Source organism: Podarcis vaucheri (genome assembly GCF_965113315.1).
Source record: "Podarcis vaucheri genome assembly, chromosome: 11".
NCBI classification, from domain to species: Eukaryota; Metazoa; Chordata; class Lepidosauria; order Squamata; family Lacertidae; genus Podarcis; species Podarcis vaucheri.
In genome coordinates this window covers 63,259,059-63,282,019 of record NC_138749.1, presented here as the reverse complement: position 1 = coordinate 63,282,019, position 22,961 = coordinate 63,259,059, and the positions used below count along the sequence as shown (strand labels likewise).

Genomic DNA, 22,961 nt, shown 5'->3' with positions numbered 1-22,961 from the left:
CACAGACAAATACGGTAATTTTTAAAATAAACATATTCAAACAGACAACATCAAAGCAGTTACTTATGACTTGTTCCTTTGAATTGCTCAGCTGCAACAGAAGCTCATATAACTGAGAGGATTAAAAAAATGTGTCTGACATACAGGGAAATGCCAACATACCAAATATATGTCTTTTCATTCTTCACTTTAGCTCACGGGTCCTACAAAATCATTCAGCACATTTGGAATTTTGAGAGGGTGCTGTGGGTCCACTCTGGTTACCTCTTCCACCACCCTCCCCCAGATTTCTTCTCCACCACCACCAGATAAAAAAGAAGTGTGTGTGTGTGTGTGTGTGTGTGTGTGTGTGTGTCCATGGCTCTGGATGAAAGTGGGGTCCAGAAGAATTAAAATGGGTCTTCATGAATTTGTACGATTTTACACAGCCCCCCAAACCTATCAAATTAAAGATTACAGTGGTAGACCATGAAAGTTAAATAACAGATCCTGAGTTTGTCAGCACCGCAAAAATATTGTTCCACGGTGTACAGCTTCATAGTTTTTTTACACAGGAAGACAACAAGGGAGGGGCCATGGAAGCATTGCAGACATGAGGCTAAGTCTTTAAGACAGAGGATTTCAACCTTTTTGAGTCCAAGGCTTCCTTGACCAACTATATTCTTTCTGTGACTCCCCTGTGGGACTCAGGAGCCCAGTTATGTCGTCCCCCCCCCCCCCCGCCTGCAGAGCTGGCAGCCTCTCACTCTTTTTCGAACACCCTCCTTTGTGGCATGTTCCCTCAGCCTTCTACCCTCTCCCATGTCCTTGAGTGTCCTCTGGGCAGCTGCTGCTGCTGCTGCCCCTGGTCTCTGAGCTGCCCTCTGCCCCAAAGAGAGGTGCCTCTTCACACTGCCCCACAGGGATCTGGGCAGAGGATGGCCCCACCTTAGTGGCCCAATGGAGATTGGCGAAAGGTGAACCTGAGGCCACCACCTTACCTTGGGAGGCCACAGTGGCAGCAGCAGGGCTGCTGCAACGAACAGCTGTGGAAACCTTTGGGAGGCAGAGATGTGAGAGGGCATTCGAGGAAAGAGGGAGAGAGGCCAGTGATGCCTGCGGCAGCCTGGCCAACATTCAATGCACCCCAGGGTGCCATGGCATACTGGTTGAAAACCACTGCATTAAGGGGCACCACAGTGTCTGCAGATAATGTTGGCAATCTTAGCACTAACAAATTTAGTGGTGGTTGTTAACTTGTATAAAAGTTTCCCTTTGTCCACAGGCAGCTGAAAATGAAGCTTAATCTACTAAAGATGAGCAGAAAGTAAACCACTCCGCTCATTTATCATGGAAGTCCAGAATGCTGCTTCTCCTCTCTTACTCCTTTTGGTGGAGCCCTAGGCAGGCTGGGTCCACTTAATGTAGAAACAGCACCAATAAACCCAACGGGAAATATGACAGGCACTTACTTGAAGAAAGCAATCAGCAGATTGACCATGATGATGTACTGTACAAAGAGATAGACAGCTTGAAGGAATGGCGTGAGGAAGGAACCAGGAGGACAGTTGGGGTCTGCTTCACAAGCTGTAAATTATAAAGGAAAGCTTCTGTATGCAACTCTAGCATAGGAATGGTCAGCTAATTAATGATAGATTTCTCATTCATAGGCCAAGAAGGCTTCTTCTTTTCCCCCAACCAAGGGTATTGGGCCATGGCATGCTTTTGTGACCCAGGAAGTGGAAGAAGAGGATGACACCTGGCAGCCACTCCCAGTCACCAGTCTAGCTGCTGCATTCTGGATTAGTTGTAGTTTCTGGGTCACCTTCAAAGGTAGCCCCGTATAGAGCGCATTGCAGTAGTCCAAGCAAGAGATAACTAGAGCATGCACCACTCTGGCGAAACAGTCCGTGGGCAGGGAGGGTCTCATCCTGTGTACCAGATGGAGCTGGTAAACAGCTGCCCTGGACACAGAATTGACCTGTACCTCCATGGACAGCTGTGAGTCCAAAATGACTCCCAGGCTGCGCATCTGGTCCTTCAGGGACACAGTTGCCCCATTCAGGACTAGGGAGTCCTTCACACCAGCCCACCCCCAAGAACAGTACTTCTGTCTTGTCAGGATTCAACCTCAATCTGTTAGCCGCCATCCATCCTCCAACCGCCTCCAGGCCAGAGTAGCATGAAGCGCAAACTTCAAAAGAACTGTTGTGAATGCCAAAATATCACAGGAAAAATTTGAGAATTTGAGAACTGAACTGTAACCAAGACCTGCAGGTGATCTACAAATTGATATATGCTCACTTTTGCTTCTGCAAAACTATGGCATTTGTGGGATTAAATTTCATGCCTATGCTGAGGAGCTCAACCGCTCAACTTTATATTCTAAGACATACGTGATACATTTTGTGCTGTTAAAGCAGGAAAAGAAGTAATATATAATTATATATCTATATTATAAAAATTATATATAATAAAGACTTTCTCCTGGAAAAATGATGTGGAATCTGGCTTTTCCCACAGCTGCAAAATTTCTGAAAATGCTACCTTTTCTAGTGGCTGTGTTAAGTGATAGATATGCTATATAATTGCTCACATTTTGTTGGATGCAGCATTTCAGTGAAATCAGACCTACCATCAATTTCTCCTGCATATACTTCACCAAACATCATCCAATAAGGCTGAAATACAATATCTCGTGCAAGGCTCCATGAAGGCTGCTCATTTGGAGAGAGTATTGCTTTTCGAGAAACTCCAAAACTTAACAATACTATGGCCATCATAATTACAATATAAAACATGTTTGCTGTCTGCACAAAAAAGAAAATGAAACACAGTGATCAAAGTGGTGATTTTGCAAGGTGAAAAAAAATTGTTTCCTGTGGCTACGGCACATTATTTTGTTATTTTAAACAACTTATGGAGAAACGCTGTATCAGTACTGCATCTTATTGGATGTATTGATGTTCAGTTATTCAGAATGGCAGCAGTCCTGTACTGTACTTACTTATGTACAAGTTCCTGTCAAGTCAATCAAATGCACTTAATCTAAAAGGGCAGCACCCAGAATAAGTATCTGGCATAGTACAAAAAATAGCAAAAGGAATAGCAAAAGACTAGGGATGGTGTTTTATGCAAGTCTTGCAGGCCAATGACTTCATTCTAGAAATAGGGCTACTAAATAATTCAGATATATAGGAATTATTTTCCTCCTCTTATACTTCCAACAACACAGACAGGGCAAAGACAGGCATTGACCTAGTCTGCAAATGTGCATGCTCCCAGATAAGAAATCATGGCTCATTTGCACTTCCTCCATCTCCCCTGCAGTTGTACTGCTGTTGGCGAAGCCATGAACCTAGGTTTGAATGTGTCTCACTCCAGGAAAACCACAACCTGTAGCCAAAGTTTGTTCTATGGCTTGCCACTTGCGGTTTGTCTGGGTTTGGACAGGAGGCTAGGGACTGCATCCATGGTCGAGCTCACAGCAGCATGGTGACACGTTTGGCTTAGCATGCTGACTAGGCCAGTGTGTGATGGTGCTTTACATTTATCTCTACTACATATATAACAGGCAAAATTTTCATAGGTGAAGATTCAAACTTCATTAGCTGAAATTCTGCCTCTCGTGTAGCTCTATAAGAAAAAGTGGCATCCTTATTTGGAGAAAGTGCTCTGTATCTAAATACTTACCATTTTCCCAATCATTGTCAGATATGGACCTGCACGCTGGTTCACAGCAAAGAAGTCAAGAAGCCGAGTATACCAGAATATTATATCCAGGCAGTAAATTAACCTTCCTGCTGTGTGAAGGGGAGGGTCTGCCCAGCGGAAGCCAAAACCAGTCATGAACAAGATAATGGCGATAGAATCTGTAAAGTTCCAGTACTCATAAATCCACACTTTCACCTTTTGGCTGAACTTTCCCGGCTCCGAAATAAATACCTAAGAGAAAAATGGGAACATCCCTTGAATTTATATGAGGCATGTAAAGAACAGAAGAGAACTTAATGGACCCAGATGGACACATTCCAAAAATAGGAATGAGAAATAGGAATGAGGCTGATCTTAGGAACAAGTTAAAATTTTAGTCAGAAGAGGGCTGTTCAGGGACTAGGTTCAAAATAACCATTGGATTGTGTCCTATCATTTTTGTCTTGTTCCTGGATATAGAATGGAATAGTATGATGCTATTGGAGCTCTGAGTGTGTTTCCATTTTTGTGATTTAAAAAAATACATCTAATTTTGTTGTTGTAAGCCATTTTGGCGCATACATATTTAAAAATAAAATATAAGTAAATATTTGCAGGCCTGGGCACAGAGAAGCCGCAGGGAGCAGCCCAAGGCAGGGGGAAGTTGCAATAAACACGGGACAACCACTTGGGATTTAAGCAGGCCTCAACTTTATTGAGTAAAGATGTCAGCAGGTTTTGGTGCAGGCATTGGATGTGTATCCTGACTTAACCAACTCATCTGCTGGTTGATTATTTGGCATGGTTAACCAAGGTTAAGTATCACCCTATGACATAAATCAAATTGGGAGGACAGAAGCACCTTTCCTGGATCCCTTTAAGAGGATACCCTGATTCCTCGGACCGAGGGTGGAGTGAAGTGGGGGGGGGGGCCTCCTGAACTGCCTTCCACCTAGACTAAAGATCCAACTTTATCCGCAATCAAGTTGAGACAATTGCTATGAGGAAGGCAAATTCCCCTGTGGTCCCAAATATGGCGACTGAAGACTTCCATAGCAAGGTCTTATGCAGGGCTTGCCCACTTCTCTTGGCCAGGCCTACACATAAAGCATCAGGTGAGTGGGAACTGAGGCTGAGGCCTGGGCATTTTTCCCTCTGGTCTGCTCCCTGAACAGCACCCCCAGGCTCACCCACAATTGGCTGCAACCATGGGCAAGCCCCAACAGCCAGCGAAGCCGTTGGAGAAGTGATGCCCCTCCTCCCAGCAGGGTCAAAACCAGCAGATCACCCGGCAGCTGCTACCAGTGGACCACAAATACCACTCCCTGCAGCTGGCAGGCGAGCAGTTGTTTCCCACACAGTGCTAAAAGACTTGGGCTGTTTTTTTCTTCTTCATGCTTTTTATCTGGTTTCAGAATATTTCATTGTTTTTCTGTTTAGAACACCATGTGATACCATCCTTGGTTTTCACCCTACACATACTCCTGCCATTCATAATAACTAGATCAGGGACACACATCGGGAGTGTCCCGGGGGTCTGTGAAGAGTCAGGATGGTGGTAAGCAAGTATTTAATGGAGGTTTTTGAACATTGGGAGGAAGCTCACTGGGTTGCCAAGTTCAGAAATTGGAAAAAGCTCTGCTTGGCTCCATGTTTCCATGATATATAAACAGCTGAGAAAGAGCAAGACTTGAGTTTTTATATTACAAAGTCACAACACAAGCCGCAACGTCACAGCTTCTTAAAGTTTGAAATGAAACACTGCATTGCTTCTCAAAGACTCTGCACCCTCAATACATCTCTATTCTTCCTTCTGAAATGTATTTCTGTTTGCTCATTATTTCACAGAGTGAGTGCAGGGGTACAATTGTTAGACGTATGTTGTTGTTCTTTAAAAGAAACAAATCAGAGGTTTGGTGAAATGGAAAGAAAGGGTTGTAAAATGACAATAAATATTGCATAAGCCCCAGGAGGCATGGAAAAAAAGCAGAACAGCTTTTATAAGTGAAGTAACAAATTAGTTTTACTTTGGTGCAAACAGAAAGAAACAAATCTTTGTCATTTATCAAGGACATGGCAGTCTTGAAAAGGCAAGTTTTCAAAATTAGGAAGGTGGAAAATGAGATGTTTATTTCTTGAACAACAAGGGTTCGCCAGAGGGCCTTTTCAGTTTTGCTAAGCAAATGGTGAAAAAGAGTCTTTGAATGGTTATAAACAAGATTCCTCACATTATATAGCAAAGTCCAATTACATACTGCTAAGATCAAACTGATAAGCAGCAAGTGAAAAGGTGATGTCAAAGTGTTAGCCAAACCTTAGAAAAAAGACATGTATAAATAACTTTATGTATATGAGTACCACTGAGCTGAATGATGTTATTAGCATGTGTAACAACATATTAGAGGAATGAAAGCCAAAGGGTGCAATTACCTGATACAATCTAAAGAAAAACGATTTCCAGCACTACACACAGCAAACCCCGGAGAAGTTAATGAAGCGTGTATGTAACACGGAGTCCTGCCCCATTTTATCCAGTGGACCACAACCACCACATAAGTGAAGCAATTGCTTCACGTAGGGGCAGCTGTCCTATAAAGACAAAAGGGGCAGCAACCCACCAGTGGCAGCCCCTCGCCCCTCTTTAACCCTAGGGCTTGAGCCCTCTCCCTCTCCTTGTCTTCCACATTACAGTCACTCAATCCCTGCATGGCATCTGCAGGAACTGTGGTCCAACCCTGCCCCATAACTCTTCACAAGGAGAGAGATAAATAGCTATTTTCAAATTGCAGAAAAGAACTGCAAACAAAATCCTAAAGATGTAATTTTATGCAAGTTTCCGCATTTAAATGTATATAATACATAAAAGGATTTTTTTTTTAAAAAAAAAAAGCTTTACACCCAAATCTTTTTTATCCCCTGTGTGTGTCATTCAAAAGTGGAAACTTAACTCCAGGCTCCTATTTTTGAAAACTACAATTATTATTATGAAAAATGTACATTGATTCAATTTCATGGAGATTTCTTTTTTGTAGCTTACCCCATGGATAATTGCTTGTCTTAATTCCTATAACAGGCATGGACAGCAGAAACATCAGAATGGAATAAAGGGCCTACCTCTCTGACTTTCTCAATGGAGGTGGTGAAAATGTAAATGATCACAAGCCATTCTGGCACACTGGGTGTTGGTTCCATCTCCACCAAGACAGTATAAGTGAACAGCATGAGAAATGCTAAATAGGCCATCTACAAAACACACAAACACAATGCGTAGTCCTTATAAACACACATTTGTGGCAAAAAAGAGGAAACTAATAGGTCACACAACACAATCCCCACCACCATTTGTGTAAGCTCTGCAGGGCGGATGGGCATCATCCTCATTACCAATTTATAAACTGTTTCACAGCCTGAAGCCATCAAATTGGTGTAGAAAAAGATAAAAGTAATAATAAAAATTCTAAAAACAACGACAATTAGTCTTACATACTCTAAAAATAATAAAACCATCCCTACATTTGTACACTTAAAAGGGTAAAGGGACCCCTGACCATTAGGTCGGCGTACAGCTTCCGGGTCATGTGGCCAGCATGGCTAAGCCGCTTCTGGCAAACCAGAGCAGTGCATGGAAACGCCGTTTACCTTCCCACCGGAGCAGTACCTATTTATATACTTGCACTTTGAGGTGCTTTCGAACTGCTAGGTTGGCAGGAGCAGGCACCGAGCAACGGGAGCTCACCCCGTCGCGGGGATTCGAACCGCTGACCTTCTGATCGGCAAGCCCAAGAGGCTCAGTGGTTTAACCCACAGCGCCACCCGCATCCCATTGTACACTTACTATTTCATAAATGACTGGGTGATCTCTAAGGAATCCTTCTTAACACCTTTTGTAGGTGCCTAAATATCATAACAAGCCTGGTTTCTAGGACAAACTAGGGCATGCAGTACTCTCAGCAGTGCTGCATCCAAGGAACACATTTGCCAGGCAGCCATGTGTGGGGCCAGACAGTCCCTTAGGTAACCTGACCACAAATTATTTGGGATCATGAGCAACCATAGCAGGCAGGTCAGGAGCTCCAAGACTATGGCAACATAGGGCCCAAGGGAGTATCTGATTATGCTCCAAGACTGTGGAAGTTGCCACAGCTCAGAGCCATGAGCCTCACACAGAAGGAGGGACAACCAGTCATAAACAATGACTGACCGTGTGAAACCAGAACTTCACAATTGGAGCATTGTAGAATTCATACACTTTCCTAGTTGCAGGAAGGCTTCCCTGCTCATTATTGCCGGGAAAATTCTGGCTTTCCTCTTGCTTCTCAACTCCTTTCTCTAAATCATAATGGCTCTGTATAAGAAAACAAAGTGCTCGTGTTAGTGGTTATCCAACTCCATAAGAAACTTCTATTATGCAGATTCTGTACATAAGCAAAAAGGAAAAGAAATCTGGAGTAGTGACGTTGGAATGCACTGTGCTGGGTAAATATATTTTTATATTATTATATAAATATAATAATTGCTATTTTCTGTTCACAAAGCAAGAATAACTAGGTTATTTTCCATAAACAAATACATGAGTTAAGCATTCAAGCTTAAACTATAATTGTAAACAGTAATGTTGAGATTATTGTTCTGAATTTGAGCTGAACCTGAAGACCTTTTGCAGTTCCAACACCTTAAGAAGAGAAATTAACATTCAGCTCAGAAAGGTGTTCAAAGTTTCTTTAAAAGAGAGAGAGAGAGATTGCCTATATATCTGCACACCATAAAAATTATACATATTTTGTTTATCATCCATAGGCTCCTGTGCATCTAATTATAACATTCGTTTAGTGGGTCATTTGAGATGGAAAACAGAAAATATTCTCATGGAATTCACATTTTTAGCGAGAAGTTATAGAGAATTTGTATTTTTCTAAAGTAAATTTTCCTTCTAGCATCCTATCCCAGGGAAAGAGCATATGCTCTCCATGCAGAGAGTCCCAGGATCTATTCCCAGCCCTTTCCAAAACCCTAGAGAACTATTGTCAGTCTTCCTAAATAGCACCAAGCTATATCAATTAATGGTCTAAAATGGTCTAGCACAGTTCTTGTAATGTCAATGATATATATATGGGAAAGCAAATGCTTAGCTCTGCCTAACAGCATCAGAATCGAGTTCTGCACTTTTCTAGCATCTACCACATTATAGAACTAAATGTTTAGAAATAAAAAGATATATGTTCCACATTTAGGAAAAATGAAATCTAAGCCTGGTACCATACTAACCAATGAGACGTTATCTTTAACACTGGAAGCGTTAGGATCACCGTAATACCATGTGAACTGGTGGAACTCCTGTGACTGAGGTACATGAGACATTTCAGCCTTGCTTTTAAACTCCAGCATCAAGATGGTAGGAGGCAGAAGAATGCTTAGGATCACCTGCAGATGCATGATGCAGTTAGCAAGATTGCATTTGATCCTATCACTAGCCTTTGTATGAAACTAACAAAGAGGAAGGCAGCGGTGGCTGATGCCTACAAAAAGTGAGTCTCTCTCTCATCCTGCCCAACCATTCCCTCTGCTTCACTGCCCAATGTTCCTCCTAGTTGCTCTAAACCAAAACAACAACAAAAAGAAATTCAAGCCATTGATGCAAAGGAGGAATCAAGAGTGCAGTTGGAGTGTCTTCCCAATTCTACCCTCTAAATCGGGTGCCTTACTCTGTTGTCCTGTTTTTGGAAGTGGCTGGGTGCACTTAGGAGTAATCAGGACCTCCCAAGTATGCCCAACCCCTGGTGAACGTAGCATGGAAAGGTGTCAAATTTAACCCACAGCTGCAAAAGACCAGCTGGAAGCCACAGCTTTATCTGCCCTGCACCTATGCATGGCATCACATAGCATCAAGTGATGGACAGGTGAGCATACCTTGGCCCAAGTTCCCAGTGCTGCTGGATAGCTTCCAGGGCAACCAGTGGGCTATGAAACGCTGCCCTCTTGCCAAGGCAGATACACAGAGAATATTTGGGAGGGGTTGGGGGGTTTTGGAGCGTCCTGGTCCTGATATTTTTTTAAAGCCAGAACATATGCTTACTTCTTGAGATTTCCGTTGGGGGGAAATCGGAAGCATCCACACCATTATGTTGGTATCATCCCAAATCTTGTGTCCAACCTCTCTACTATAGTCAGGAATCAATCTGTGATTCCCAAATCTTTTCACCCTGAGCTTGACCCATTTGACTTCCAGAGAAGGAAAATGTGCAGGCAATAGCAGGATGAAGCCAAAGACCCACCAACCCCTCCTGGTCCCCACAGCTGCCACACACAGATGCGAGCAGGGAAAGCATGATCAGGAAGTATGAGAGCCGCAGAAACAAAGGGCATGGCTCCTCATCCATGGGGAAACTCTCCTTGTATTTAGTAAGAAGACTCAGTAGCTTTAGCCTAAATTCTCATTTTAAACCAGCCACATGATGTGCAGAATTGTTGCTGTTGCCAGGGCAGGAATAAATGCCAGTAAACAACAAGTAGATCATATAGCAAGATTCAAAACACAATATTCCTTCAGTCAGCACAATATCGACAGTGAAAGTACAATCCACTTCTGTGGTAAAATGTGCAACTGTTAACACTACACTTGCACATGCCAGGTCCAATAAAGTCATAAGCAGTGCATGCATACATGTGCACACATGCCAATACTTAGAAATTTCAGGGCATCATAGAGGAGATTCAGAGAAATATAATCCACATGTGTGGCAAACAGAAAGAGCTCCCAAATGGAGAGTTGTTGTTGTTTAGTCGTTTAGTCGTGTCCGACTCTTCGTGACCCCTGGACCAGAGCACGCCAGGCAAATGGAGAGTAGCATAAGCAATAAGCAGGCAAAAGTGGGGCAAGCAACCAAGGGGAGAGTTGCTAGGTCAAATCAAGCCACAAGCCACACACACACACACACACACACACACACGATCTTGCTTGCACATCCTTCAGCCAGAACAACCTTTTCCCTCCGCTGGCCAGTCAGCCAGCCATTTTCTCTTTCCCAGCAGACTGACCTGATGATGCAGCTCCCTTGAAAACTATGGCTTGGGAACATAGGCGCCAACTCCATGGGGCCTGAGGGGGCCCGAGCCCCCTCAAAAATTCGTTTGGGGGGGCTCCGCCCCCCAATAATCTCAGGCGCCCCTCCAGCAGAGCGCTGCCGTCCCCCGCCTCCTCCCCACCTGCTCCCTCGCCAGCCAGCCAGCCAGCTGCGCGCCCTAGCCGGAGAGCCCCGGCCGTCCCCGTCGCACAATCGGCTGGATCTCCCTTCAGCAGGCCGTGCTCACAACTCGGCCCAGGGACCCCCCAGCAGTGGATCTCCGGCCCAGCTGAAGAATCCGGCGACAAGCCCCCTCCTCCCCAATCGCTCCGGCTCCGCCGAAATACTTTAAAACTCACTAATTTTCATCTAAAATTTAGAAAACTTCCCGGGGCAGGACCCCGGTATGGGCCCCCCAATATTTTTATAAGTCGGCGCCCCTGCTTGGGAAAGAAAACTATTCTAAATCTCTACCTCCTTGGAAGACACAGGAGCAATTGTTGACTTTGTAAGCTATTACAATGTAATTAAAGGTAGGAGACTTTAAATCTGTGTTTGCTTTGGCAGAAAAGGGACTAAGGTGCTTCCGTGGGAAGGAATACACCGTACTCCTTTTTATGGGTTTCAAGAGTGCAAGGTACACTGTCTTCCCTACAGCAGGCCTAGTAGGTGACACTTGCAGAGATAATAAGCAGCTGACTTCTTGAGAAACATGGAGGAGTGTCTTCTAGGAGCTATTCAAGGAGGAGTTTGCTTCCTCTGCCTTAGCAATTCTCTTCCCCCACCCTCAATAATCCTTATCCATCTGTTTGTTGTGACAGATGGATTACGCAGTTTCTGTCCTATAATTTTTTTCCCTTTTGTGACCAGAGATATGACACAATTTTCTACAACTATTTGACAAAGCATGTCTATATGGGACTCTGGAAGGATATGACTGCTTAACTAAGATTTCTTTATTTAATGATACCATCCTTCCATAGGTATTTCCAGGGGGAGGGTTCACAAAGATGCATTCACTTTTGGTGCATCCTGTCTGTGATTCATGTACTGCCCTTATATCCTGAGTTCAACAGTGCTGATCTCCAACTCACTCAACAGACTGTGTTGCATTGTGCTAAATGAGCTTTCCCGGGGGACAGAAAGTGGGGTGGCTGGGAAAGTGCGGAAGTGCTCTCAGGAACGGCTTCTGGCTGCGTTCTTGCTCCCACAGTTCATCAGTTGCATTTGCCATGGATGAATACACTCAGTGGTGAACAAGAGCGATGGTGGAGAGAGCACAACATCTTTTGTGACTGTAAAACAGGACAACAGCAGACCTAATGCAGGCTGCACTATTTGCACAATCCAAGCCAGGACAATGCACCTAAGTTATCCTCACGCCTGATCTTTGAGAGTCTCCTCTCAACAAGCCCATTGAACTTGAATGAGATGAGCCGTCATGCAGTGACAGCACAGGATGATTATAAAACCACCCAGCCCCGCTATTGGCACACAGGATAAGGGACTGCAGAGAGATGCTGTACCTTAAACCAGGAGTTCTTTCTCATTTTCAGGCGTCCCATCCACATATCAGTCAACAGCATCTGTGTGCACGTGTGAGATACAAAGGGTCGCAATACCACTGACACGGCCAGCTTCAGGCATGTTGAGTTACTCCAGTTCTTCAGCTCGTATGTTAGCAGTTTCATGGCCATCTGCTCATTTTGTTTGAAAGCATTATCCAGCACATCTAGAGCCAGCTGCCCAAACTCACTATGACAGCAAAAGAAAAGCCAGGTGGGGGCAAATGTTGCCAGTCTTAGAGTACGGACTGAGCACAAATAACAGAGGCAAGCAGTATGACTTGTATTAAGGAACAGCCAGGTCCAAACCGTGGACTCCTGTAGGAATTTCTCCAAGTCAATGTGTGCTTAGGAGTACAGCCATTGTGTTTTTCCTATTGTTTCAAATAAGCCCATCCTTCTGAGAAATTCTTCTGGTAATCCAGAAATTCTTCCACTTACGGTATCTTAGACCCACATCTATAGCAAAACGCCTGTTGATTTTAATGGATTTTGGATTTAATGGATTTGGGCTATGAAACCTGCTGAACTCCTTACAGCACAATTCTGTAAGCACAATTCTATGCCTGCTCACTTAGAAGTAATTTCCACTGTTCAATGGAGTTTACAGTATTTTGACTTTGGCACTAAAACAAATGACATACATTCTAAAAAGAACTTTAAAATGAATGTAAAATATACTGAAATCATAAATAGCTGACCTTCAAGCAGAAGACATAAATGAAATAAATAAAATAATATTGCAAAAATAATTCAAAAATATATTGGCCAATATTTATGCAACAGTATTTAGCTGATAACATCTATATTTCTGAAAATGAAATAATAAGCATTGATAAGCAACTTTAACAATATTTATCTCAGCTCAGTTATGTCAAGGTTACTAACTACAATAGAGTTAAAAAACTTTCCTAACAATATTACTAAAAATATTTTTCTAATGTAACACACACACACAATATCAGGAATCAAAATAATAAGGTACAAAACCCATTAAAAAAATTCAAGTAAACATGCATGACAAAAATTCTATTGCTTCAAATGGACTATGTTCTTAAACTGGAAAGCACACAAGATCCTTCTTGGGAATGTTCCGTGTCAGCTACATGGAATTTCTGTTAAACTAAAAGTTCTGTTTGGAATTTCTGCCTTTTCTTGATGTGCCCAATGGGGCAAAGAATGGCATAAAAATAGATAAGACAAAGGTGATAGACGTGAGGATCCTGGCAGTAGAAGTAGATCATCACTGGAATAAATCACCTGATAATACAGGACTAATGAACTTGATAACAAAATGATGGAAACTGGAGATGTTGAAATAATGGTGTTTTTTCTAATAAAAAATGGAGGCACAGAAAATTATACATTAGATGGGATACTGGCTTGTCAGTATTTCTCACCAATTTTCTTTTCATTACTGGGAAACCCAGCCAGATGGGCGGGGTATAAGTATTATTATTATTATTATTATTATTATTATTATTATTATATGTACTCCTTTAAGAAAATGTACCTTTCAGCTCAGATCAGCCTTTTAAAAACTATTCTCCTCCTTTGCCTGCTAAGCTAAAGGATACCCTTCAGCTGTCACCAGCTCTAATGTGAAGAACAGAAGAAGAGTCCTGCTGGGTGAGGCCAAAGGCCCACCTAGTCCAATACTCTTTTCTGGCGGTGGTGAACTAAATGCCCATGGGAAGCCCATTATATAACCTTAGGTGATGGAGAGAAAAATGTCTAACCATTCTAAGCACTGTAGATCTGTATTATCTGAAGTGAAGGGAGAATCCCTACTTTGAATACTTCTTCAGCTCTTCTGACGTGTCATCCTCCATGTTGCTTTGCTTAGCTTCATGTGCCATCGCTCTGTAGAGTTTGCAAGCCACCACAGCCTTGACCATGGCTTCCTTTCCATGCTGCCAGAAGAACATGGCCATCTTCTGCCTTTTCATCAATACTGCCCAAACCAAGAGATCATTATATGGGTATATAAACCCAACTGATTGTTGGTCATCAGAGACAGTAAATTCATCTTTTAGCTTCTTTCTAGTCTTGTGAAGAACAGCTGTTTTTTGCTGCAAGTTAATAAATAAAAAGTTACTCAAAGTCTATCACCTCTATGCACAATTTGCTTACTTCAAATCAAATTTCTGAGTTATAGGGTTATTATCCACAAGAATTATAAACTATATTAAATGACGGCTATGATAAATAGTAAAGGTACCCCTGCCCGTACGGGCCAGTTGTGTCCGACTCTAGGGTCGCTTAAGAGGCCGGGGGTCAGCGCTGTCCAAGGACACTTCCAGGTCACGTGGCCAGAGTGACGAAGCTGCTCTGGCGAGCCGGCACCAGCGCAGCACACGGAAACGCCGTTTACCTTCCCGCTATAAAGCGGTACCTATTTATCTACTTGCACTTAGGGGTGCTTTCGAACTGCTAGGTGGGCAGGAGCTGGGACCAAAAGACGGGAGCTCACCCCGCCGCGGGGATTCGAACCGCCGACCATGCGATCAGCAAGCCCTAGGCGCTGAGGTTTTACCCACAGCGCCACCCGCGTCCCCTGTATGATAAATACAGAATCACAAATCCACAAAAGGAACCACATTCCATATGAAATAATATACTCAAAGCTCCATATAACAGAATGCAACTATTAATATCAATTTTGTGTTCTATTATGTAGAAAAGCAGAAAATTCTGACAAGATTTAATAGGTCAGATCCTCAATCCAGATAGCTCAATATTGTCCACGCTGACTAACAAGAGCTCCAGACAGCAGTCTCTCAAGCCCTACCTCAAGATGCCAGGAACTGAACTCATATGTGCTCTACCAGTGAGCCGTGGCCTTTTCCATCGCCACTGGCCAGAATGGCTCTCCATTTGAATTTCTTTTAAAATGTTTGTTCAATTGCCTTGGGTCCAAAACTGACTGCCTTATTGGGAACAAGGAGGAGGAAGGTCTCTTTGCCTTTCCCTTAAAGAGGAACAAATCTAGAGATGTATGACACACATCTAGAGAAGATGCTGGTGACAAGTCTTTCTCTGGATTGTTGGACAGTGGAGAATGGAGAAACTGGCCTCTCAGAGTTTCGGAAAAACTCTAAGGAACACACATCTAAATTTGTATTAGAAACCCATTGACCTACAGTCATTCACTTTCAATTTTTCCAACCACCCCTCATAACACAGAATAAACCATTATCTCCAAGGGGATTATAGGGAACCAACTGTGCTTCTTAATTTTTGTCTGATTCAAGCCCTGAAAAGGAAACGATTTACTTTAGCCATTGAATCTGCCTCTCACATGTGTATAAACCCACTGGAGTGAGCAAACATCATTTTTCAGCCTACTGGTTTTCTATCAAATTGCATAAGCAAGCAAAGAAACACAGTACTTTGTATTTGTATGGCTGTGCTGTTCGAATGAACTGGGAATGTGAGGTGTTTTCATCAGATCCATTTCTACTCCTCATATGATTATGATGATGAAGGGAGAAGTTCTGCGTCAAGCTGGAGACAACTCTCTGGTTCCATGAAACAAAGAGAAAGAGACAAATGAGATCCGGATCACAGTAACAGAGGTTTATAATTTTCTCTTCCACTTAAAGTAGATACGGGGCACCTGTGGCACTCCAGATATTGTTGGATGATTGGCCATGCTGGCCTGGACTGTTGGTAGCTGGCATCCAGCATCTCAACACAATGGCTATTCTCTGCCCCCGTGGTCAGAGGCAGCATTGCATTTGAAGGCCAGTTGCTGGCAACCACAGCAGGCCCGGCTTGTGGCTTTTCCATAGGGATCTGGCTGGCCACTGTGAGGACAGAATGCTGGCCTAGATGGGCCACTGGTCTGATCCAGCAGGCTGTTACAATGTCAGGGGAACACAGGGGCGGCAGTCCCGCTGGTATGTGCACACCTGCAGGGCTATTGCTGCCAATGTGACACGCCCCTGACCACTCCATTGCCACGTCAACCTATCCCATCCATCCTGATTCCTGACAAACAGAGTACTACAAGGAGCCACCACTGCTCAGTAGCATGAGCTCAAAATGATAAATGGAAAAATAGGTTCCTCTAAATAGGAAGAAAGGGCCCTCAAGGTCCCTGAGCCAGCATCCCACCTGATACTGAAAAGCTTTTCTGGGCTCACAAATGCACAAGGTGAGCAAATTGCATTCTATTAGACAGGCATCAGAATGTACTAAAATGATGTCAAGAGATGAGAAGCAGAATGTTCAAATACTGCCTTATTTTGTAAACAAGCATTATATCCAGTGAAGACACAATAAATATTGATCCCCACAATTCAATTTAACAGTTACATCTCAGATAAAAAAATAAATTGGCTAAATTATTCTTAATTGGCTATTTTTCTATTATTTATTATTCTAGTTTATTATCTATTAATATGATGCTTCACTGAATGTGGAAACACATTTTTTGTATTTCAATTCTGATTCCTTACTAAATAGCCAAACTGTAATAACATATACAAGTTAAACTATTTGCCCTAAATCAGGCATCCCCAAACTCGGCCCTCCAGATGTTTTGGGACTACAATTCTCATCATCCCTGACCACTGGTCCTGTTAGCTAGGGGTGATGGGAGTTGTAGTCCCAAAACAGTTGGAGTGCCAAGTTTGGGGATGCCTGCCCTAAACTCCATCTCCATAAGCTCTCACTGATGGAAGCAGCTGTGACCATTTTACTGAGTTTACCTCACGTTTCCTGTAAAGGCTATTGTACAGAACTCGGAAATGCTTTCTTGTGTAGCTGCTCTGATAAGCTCCACCAATCAAGTATTCTATTACCAATCCAATATCAATCAGAGATATTTTATAATCCACAGGAAGAGTACTCTGTAACACAAATATTTGACATTTTATATAACAATCATACTTAAGCATATTAATAGTGCTTTTGAGAACGTATCAAGAATCCTTCACAAACACTTTATAATCTGAGCTACTAAATAAATGTACAGGAGAATAGTTTAATAGCTTGAGCCACTTATTAGCCAATATCACATTCCTCAGATTGTCCATATTTAAACATATGATGTTTTTCCTTCAACATCTTTATCCTATTGACTGGCTGTGCCCAGATGACATATATCCCACTGATCGCAGCTCTAATCAACTCCCGCCCGAAAACCCGTGTCCCCGCTGTGGAAGGACTTGTGGATCCAGAATCGGACTCCACAGTCACTTACGGACTCACTGTTAAGACTGTGTTCATGGAAGACAATCTTACTCAGCTACAAGTGATCACCAAAGAAGAAGAAAACAGGTCAAGTTCTACTTAGCATGGGTGTCTGTTGCTATTCCTAACATTTTTGAAGTTGCTCCTAGTCTGGTTGGGCTAATTGGATAAGCACAGCTCCCAAGTTGATCATACAGGCCCTATACTATAAAACAGCATATAGCAAGTGGTGATTCAGTTGTAATCGTGGCAAAACCCACTATCTAAAGGAGTTCTAGCTCATCATTCTTCAGAATGTAGATTACCTGTTTCACGTCAGAAACAAGATGATGCAGAAGATGATTTGTTGGCCCTTGTTTCTGGAATGTTAAAAGAAGAATGACAAGAACACAGTGACTAAATTAAAAGAAAGATACTTTCACTATATATGAAAGAAGATTAAGAAACAGGACAGCTAGTACATTAATATTTATTAACAGCTAATTTTGTTTAAGTCTTGGGCTGAAGAAAGCTGTATTTAAAAAGAGAAAGCACATTCTTCAGCTGCATTTCCGGCCCATGATCACAACAGACCTGTCTATCAATCAACCAATTGTAGCACCCTGCTTGTGGTTAACGCTTAGCTGGAATGAAATATTCAACGCAGCAATAGAGAAATTAAAATAATTATTTATTTGTCAGACAAATAAATGAGAGGCACAGTGGTATATGGTTACCAAGCTCTGGCCTGCTCCTGCCATTATGGCCAGCACTTATATTCCCTTAATCCAGCCCCCTTTGCTCCTCCTGTGGCTGCCTCTGTCCAATCAGCCTGGTTGAAATTCCTATTGGCTGATTGCTAGAACCAATCACAAAAAGATACACCCATATCCTCCTGTCCTTATATGGAACACAAAGAGCTATATATTGTTACATCTATAAATGACAAATAAGTAGTAATATATCTTACATGTGTCTCAACAAGGCATCTTAATTACCAGCTCACCTCTTGCCCTCCTTGCCCTATTGCCTTCTAAAACAAATGGTTAATCTTAAATTTTTATCTTAAACATATGTCAAGGATCTTGAGTTTCACATCAACATTGAAAGATCTCCTTCATTTGAAGGTTTCTAAACAAATGTCTGACAACTAATATATCAGGACTGCTCAGGACGGCGTCTCTTGTCTAGCAAGGGGGGCAAGACTGGTGGCTGACTTAATTTCAAAATACAACTCTTAGAACTATATGAAATCTAGCATTTCTTAAATCCTTTGCATAATTACATTTAAGACAATATATTTAATACATAACATAGGTAGCCTTTTAAAAGGAATAAGGCCTTTGTAAAGTAAAAAGGAACTCAGTAAAAAAACAGCTTCAAAAGAAGCCTCTCCAGTTTACAACCCCTCCTTCAGCCAGCTGCTTTTCCCATTAGAAAAAAAGACTTGCCAGCTAGATGCTTCCCCATTTGGTCTTGGCCTTTTAACCTTAGAAAGAAGATCTGGCTCATTTTACTGGGAGGCACATTGGCATTATTTTACTATTTACTCATTCCTAATTATATTTATTTCTGCCTTTTTTTATCTTCTGTAACATGTAGGGTCAGTGTCCTCATTCAGTCTGTAATTTCAGCTTTTACGACTTTGAGAATTGTTTTCTGCTATCAATCAAAGGGGCCCTTGTCTAGGAGGATAAACATTACCAAGGTTGTAAACTGCTGGTCTTCTGCCTGGCTTGAAACTTTTGAAAATCTGAGCTCTCTCTTTAATATACAAGTCCTGATCAAACATTAATAAAATGCAGTCTTATGCCTGATGCCTCATTCCCCCCTTTCAAGCTCAAGGACCTTCATCCCAAGTGTCCTTGATAGCTTGACCTTCATCATGTTCCTGAGGTAAAGCTCTGTATAGGGCCATGATATGAGGTAGAGTTTCATTTGAAACCATCTTGCTAATTGTACTTCTAAAACATGAAATGATACATGGCATCATACATAAAACCATTACCACTACTGTCAAGAAAAACAAGCAAGACAATAGTATCCCTTTGAGTCCTGTGACATTAGGTAACCAATTGGTGAGCCATCCCATATCCCATCCTTCCCATGTTTGTACTGGGACATGTGCTATATTCTCCATCTTTGTGGCCAACACACGGATTGCCTCACCATTATCTGAAATGTTAAAGCAACAGGCATTCCCTGTCAAGTTCAAGACTCCACATAGACCTCCCTGCTTGGCAAGTACATAATCCATTCCCATTTTCAGCTGCAAAATGGCGGCTCTACTTTCATCCAACTGTTGTGCAATAAGTCTCAAACTCTGGGCCGTTGCATTGGTTACAAGTTCCACTACTGCTTGCAATCGAATTATTCTGTTTAGATTATAAATAGGATCCCGTGCCCCTTGTATGAGCTCACCAGGATTCCAGGAGGCAGGATCATAATAGGCTATAATGCGCTCTGGTGGCCAATCATCAGTACCGCTCCAACTTTGGGTACTTCCTCCTGCTATACGAGAAATATCAGCGTTTCTTCGTGTTCGCTTGGCCAAATTAGTGGGCATAATCCACATTGGTGGTAATACCCATCCCAGGAAACAAGTCCCACTCCATTTGGAGGGGAGTTTCTTGTATGCCCATTCTCCACATATCCACCACAACCATCTGGTCTGAGGTTTTCGGTATGTGGAGTACAGAAGGCGAAATAGCAAAAGAGGTAGAGAGTTCACAGTGCAGTATGTTAGATTGCCTTTTTCTGTCACAGTTATGTTCCATACCACTTTCCATGCATGAATAAAAGGAGGTGCACAGGGCAAGGCATTCCGAATTCGATAGGTAGTACCGTGTGCCCAGGTATTCTTAATATTATCCCAAGTATAGCGACAATGAGAAGAGCCTATCATGGTAGAATCAGCTGCATCTGATGATTTATGTACACAGAATTCCCCTTGTACAGGTATAACTCGTATTGGTTTAGTTGAGTTCCATCCGGGGAAATTCTGTATTTCTGTTTGGTGTGGTATTTCGCTTACCATACCAATGGCATCTAATGGTATCGGTAATAAGGGCATACCTCCCTCTGAATCATCTGGCCCAAGAGAGCAAACAAGGCAATTGGTCCTATTTGCAACATTGGCTACCATCTCAGCTAAACCTACCCACATATTGTGGTCATGGCGGAATCCATATTTAGTCAATTTGGTCAGATTCAAGGACCCTTCCCCTTTCCAAGGGATCAGGATTAATAATAAAATCATGTTGATGTCTAGCATATGCATTCCTTCCACAAAAGATTACCTTATTGTGATAGCAGATAAATATTAGTCCCAATATAATTCCCCCAGTGACAGAAATGGGGAACCACCAAGACCAAAACATATATCCCGAGGATCCCCAATGAGTAATATCTCTGATAATTGTTCCACAAGGGGGGGGCAGTCAATTAATTGTATAAGAGAATCTTTCCTTTCACAATCGCTGGTTCTGATGCTCCTCAAGCTTCAGGCGTGCGCAGGTCAGCCAGCTTCCAGGTTGTGGCTGCAGCAGGCCGGTCGTCTAATGTTGCCCGTGACCTAGCCCGTTCCTGGTAGGGCTAGATACAGGGGTTTTTGGAGAGAGTCAGTTTTAAAGGATTAGAGGGGTCACCTTTGCACGTCCAACTGCCTTCGGACTTCTTCAAACGGGAGTGATGAATCCAGGGGGTCACCTCAGCTACCTTCACCGCTGTTGGAGTAGAGAGCAAGACGGTGTAAGGTCCACGCCACTTAGGTGCAAGTGGATCACGTTTCCACTCTTTCACCCATACGCTATCGCCAGCCTGGAACTGATGAATCGGCTCGGCAATGCTGCACGGCGTGCGCTCGAGGGCCCACCTGTTAAGAGAAACAAAAACACGGGAGAGAGATTGCACTTGTCCCTGTGTCACATGGTCTCCTATTTGTTTAAGGTCAGCTGAAATATCCTGAACAAAGGAGGGCGGTCTCCCATACAGGAGCTCAAAAGGTGACAACTTAAGTCTTTTTGTGGGTGCACACCGAACACGAAACAGTGTTATGGGTAACACATCTACCCATCCCAATCCCGTTTCCTGGGTTAATTTTGCCAATTGGGTTTTCAAAGTCCGATTCATTCTTTCAGTTTTCCCTGAACTCTGAGGCCTATAGGCTGCATGCAGTCTCCATTTCACTTGTAGGACTCGACATACTTCTTGTACTACTTGATCAATGAACGCTGGCCCATTGTCACTTCCAATGCATCTAGGTAACCCAAACCTCGGGATTAATTCAGTGAGGAGTCTCTTAGTTACCTCTCGTGCCTTTTCAGTTCGGGTGGGAAAAGCTTCAACCCATCCGGTAAAAGTATCCACAAACACAAGGAGATACTTGAATCCCTTAGAAGGGACCAGCTCTGTGAAGTCCACAATTAGGCTTTCCATGGGGACATATCCCACATGTTGGATTCCAGGAGGTTGTACCGGTCCCTGCCTGGGATTGTTTTTAGCACAAAGAACACATTTCTGTGAAATGCAAGTTGCTAATTGTGATAGATTAATAATATACAACTTCCGACTGAGACTCTCTCTGGTTGCAGTACCGCCAAGGTGAGTAGATTCATGATAATTTCTTACAATTGTGCCTGCTAGGTGATGAGGTACATAAATCCTATTGTCTGGCAGGATCATCCAACCGTCCTTCGCAACTGCTCCTTCCTGTTCAGCCCACTTCCTCTCTTCTGGGGTATAGTGAGGTTTAACTTCTTCTGGAACTACCTCTGGTATGAGGGCTGCTATAAATCCTCCCACAGGCTTTTGGGCTGCCTCTCGGGCTGCTTTGTCAGCAGCATGATTTCCTCTGGTTATTGGATCCCTTCCTCGTCCATGACCTTTGCAGTGCATTACAGCAATCTGTTCTGGAGCCCATACTGCTTCTAACAGGATTTCTACTTCAGGTCCATATTTCAAGGCCTTCCCGTGGGCTCCTATTAGACCTCTTTCTTTCCATAGAGCACCATGTGCATGCAGGGTTAAGAAGGCATATTTAGAATCAGTATAGATGTTTGCCTTACATCCGGCTGCCAATTGCAGAGCTCTAGTTAAACCTATAAGTTCAGCTTTTTGTGCTGAGGTGCCAGCAGGCAAAGCTTCAGCTTCCACAACTTCCTCATTGGTGACCACAGCATATCCTGCTCGTCTGGCACCTTCATGCAGGTAACTGCTACCATCAGTATAATATACAACATCTGGATTTTTCAATGGTTCATCTTTCAGATCGGGTCTACTGGAATAAACTTCATCCATTATTTGGAGACAATCATGTGATTCTTCATCATCTACCTCTGGTAGGGGCAGCAAAGTCGCTGGATTGAGCATATTCACTACTCGTAGATGAATCCTGGGATTTTCACACAATAGGCCTTGGTACCTAGCCATCCTTGGGTTCGTTAGCCAATAACTACCCTTATATTCCATGAGTGTCAGAACAGCA

The 22,961-nt window shown here is 42.9% G+C and overlaps 1 protein-coding gene across 1 annotated transcript in view; it reads right to left on the bottom strand.

The window, feature by feature from the left end:
* The window catches only part of TRPM6 (transient receptor potential cation channel subfamily M member 6), an 84,010-nt gene that overhangs the window by 37,639 nt on the left and 23,410 nt on the right, over nt 1–22,961 (bottom strand). The window contains exons 13-23 of the mRNA XM_082241456.1: nt 17,803–17,856; nt 17,014–17,154; nt 15,691–15,819; nt 14,090–14,370; nt 12,260–12,488; nt 8,938–9,093; nt 7,874–8,017; nt 6,787–6,915; nt 3,673–3,924; nt 2,615–2,789; nt 1,452–1,566 (exon numbers count right to left, since the gene is read on the bottom strand). Coding sequence (XP_082097582.1) covers nt 1,452–1,566; nt 2,615–2,789; nt 3,673–3,924; nt 6,787–6,915; nt 7,874–8,017; nt 8,938–9,093; nt 12,260–12,488; nt 14,090–14,370; nt 15,691–15,819; nt 17,014–17,154; nt 17,803–17,856 — 1,805 coding nt within the window. The remainder of the gene's footprint in view (nt 1–1,451; nt 1,567–2,614; nt 2,790–3,672; nt 3,925–6,786; nt 6,916–7,873; nt 8,018–8,937; nt 9,094–12,259; nt 12,489–14,089; nt 14,371–15,690; nt 15,820–17,013; nt 17,155–17,802; nt 17,857–22,961) is intronic.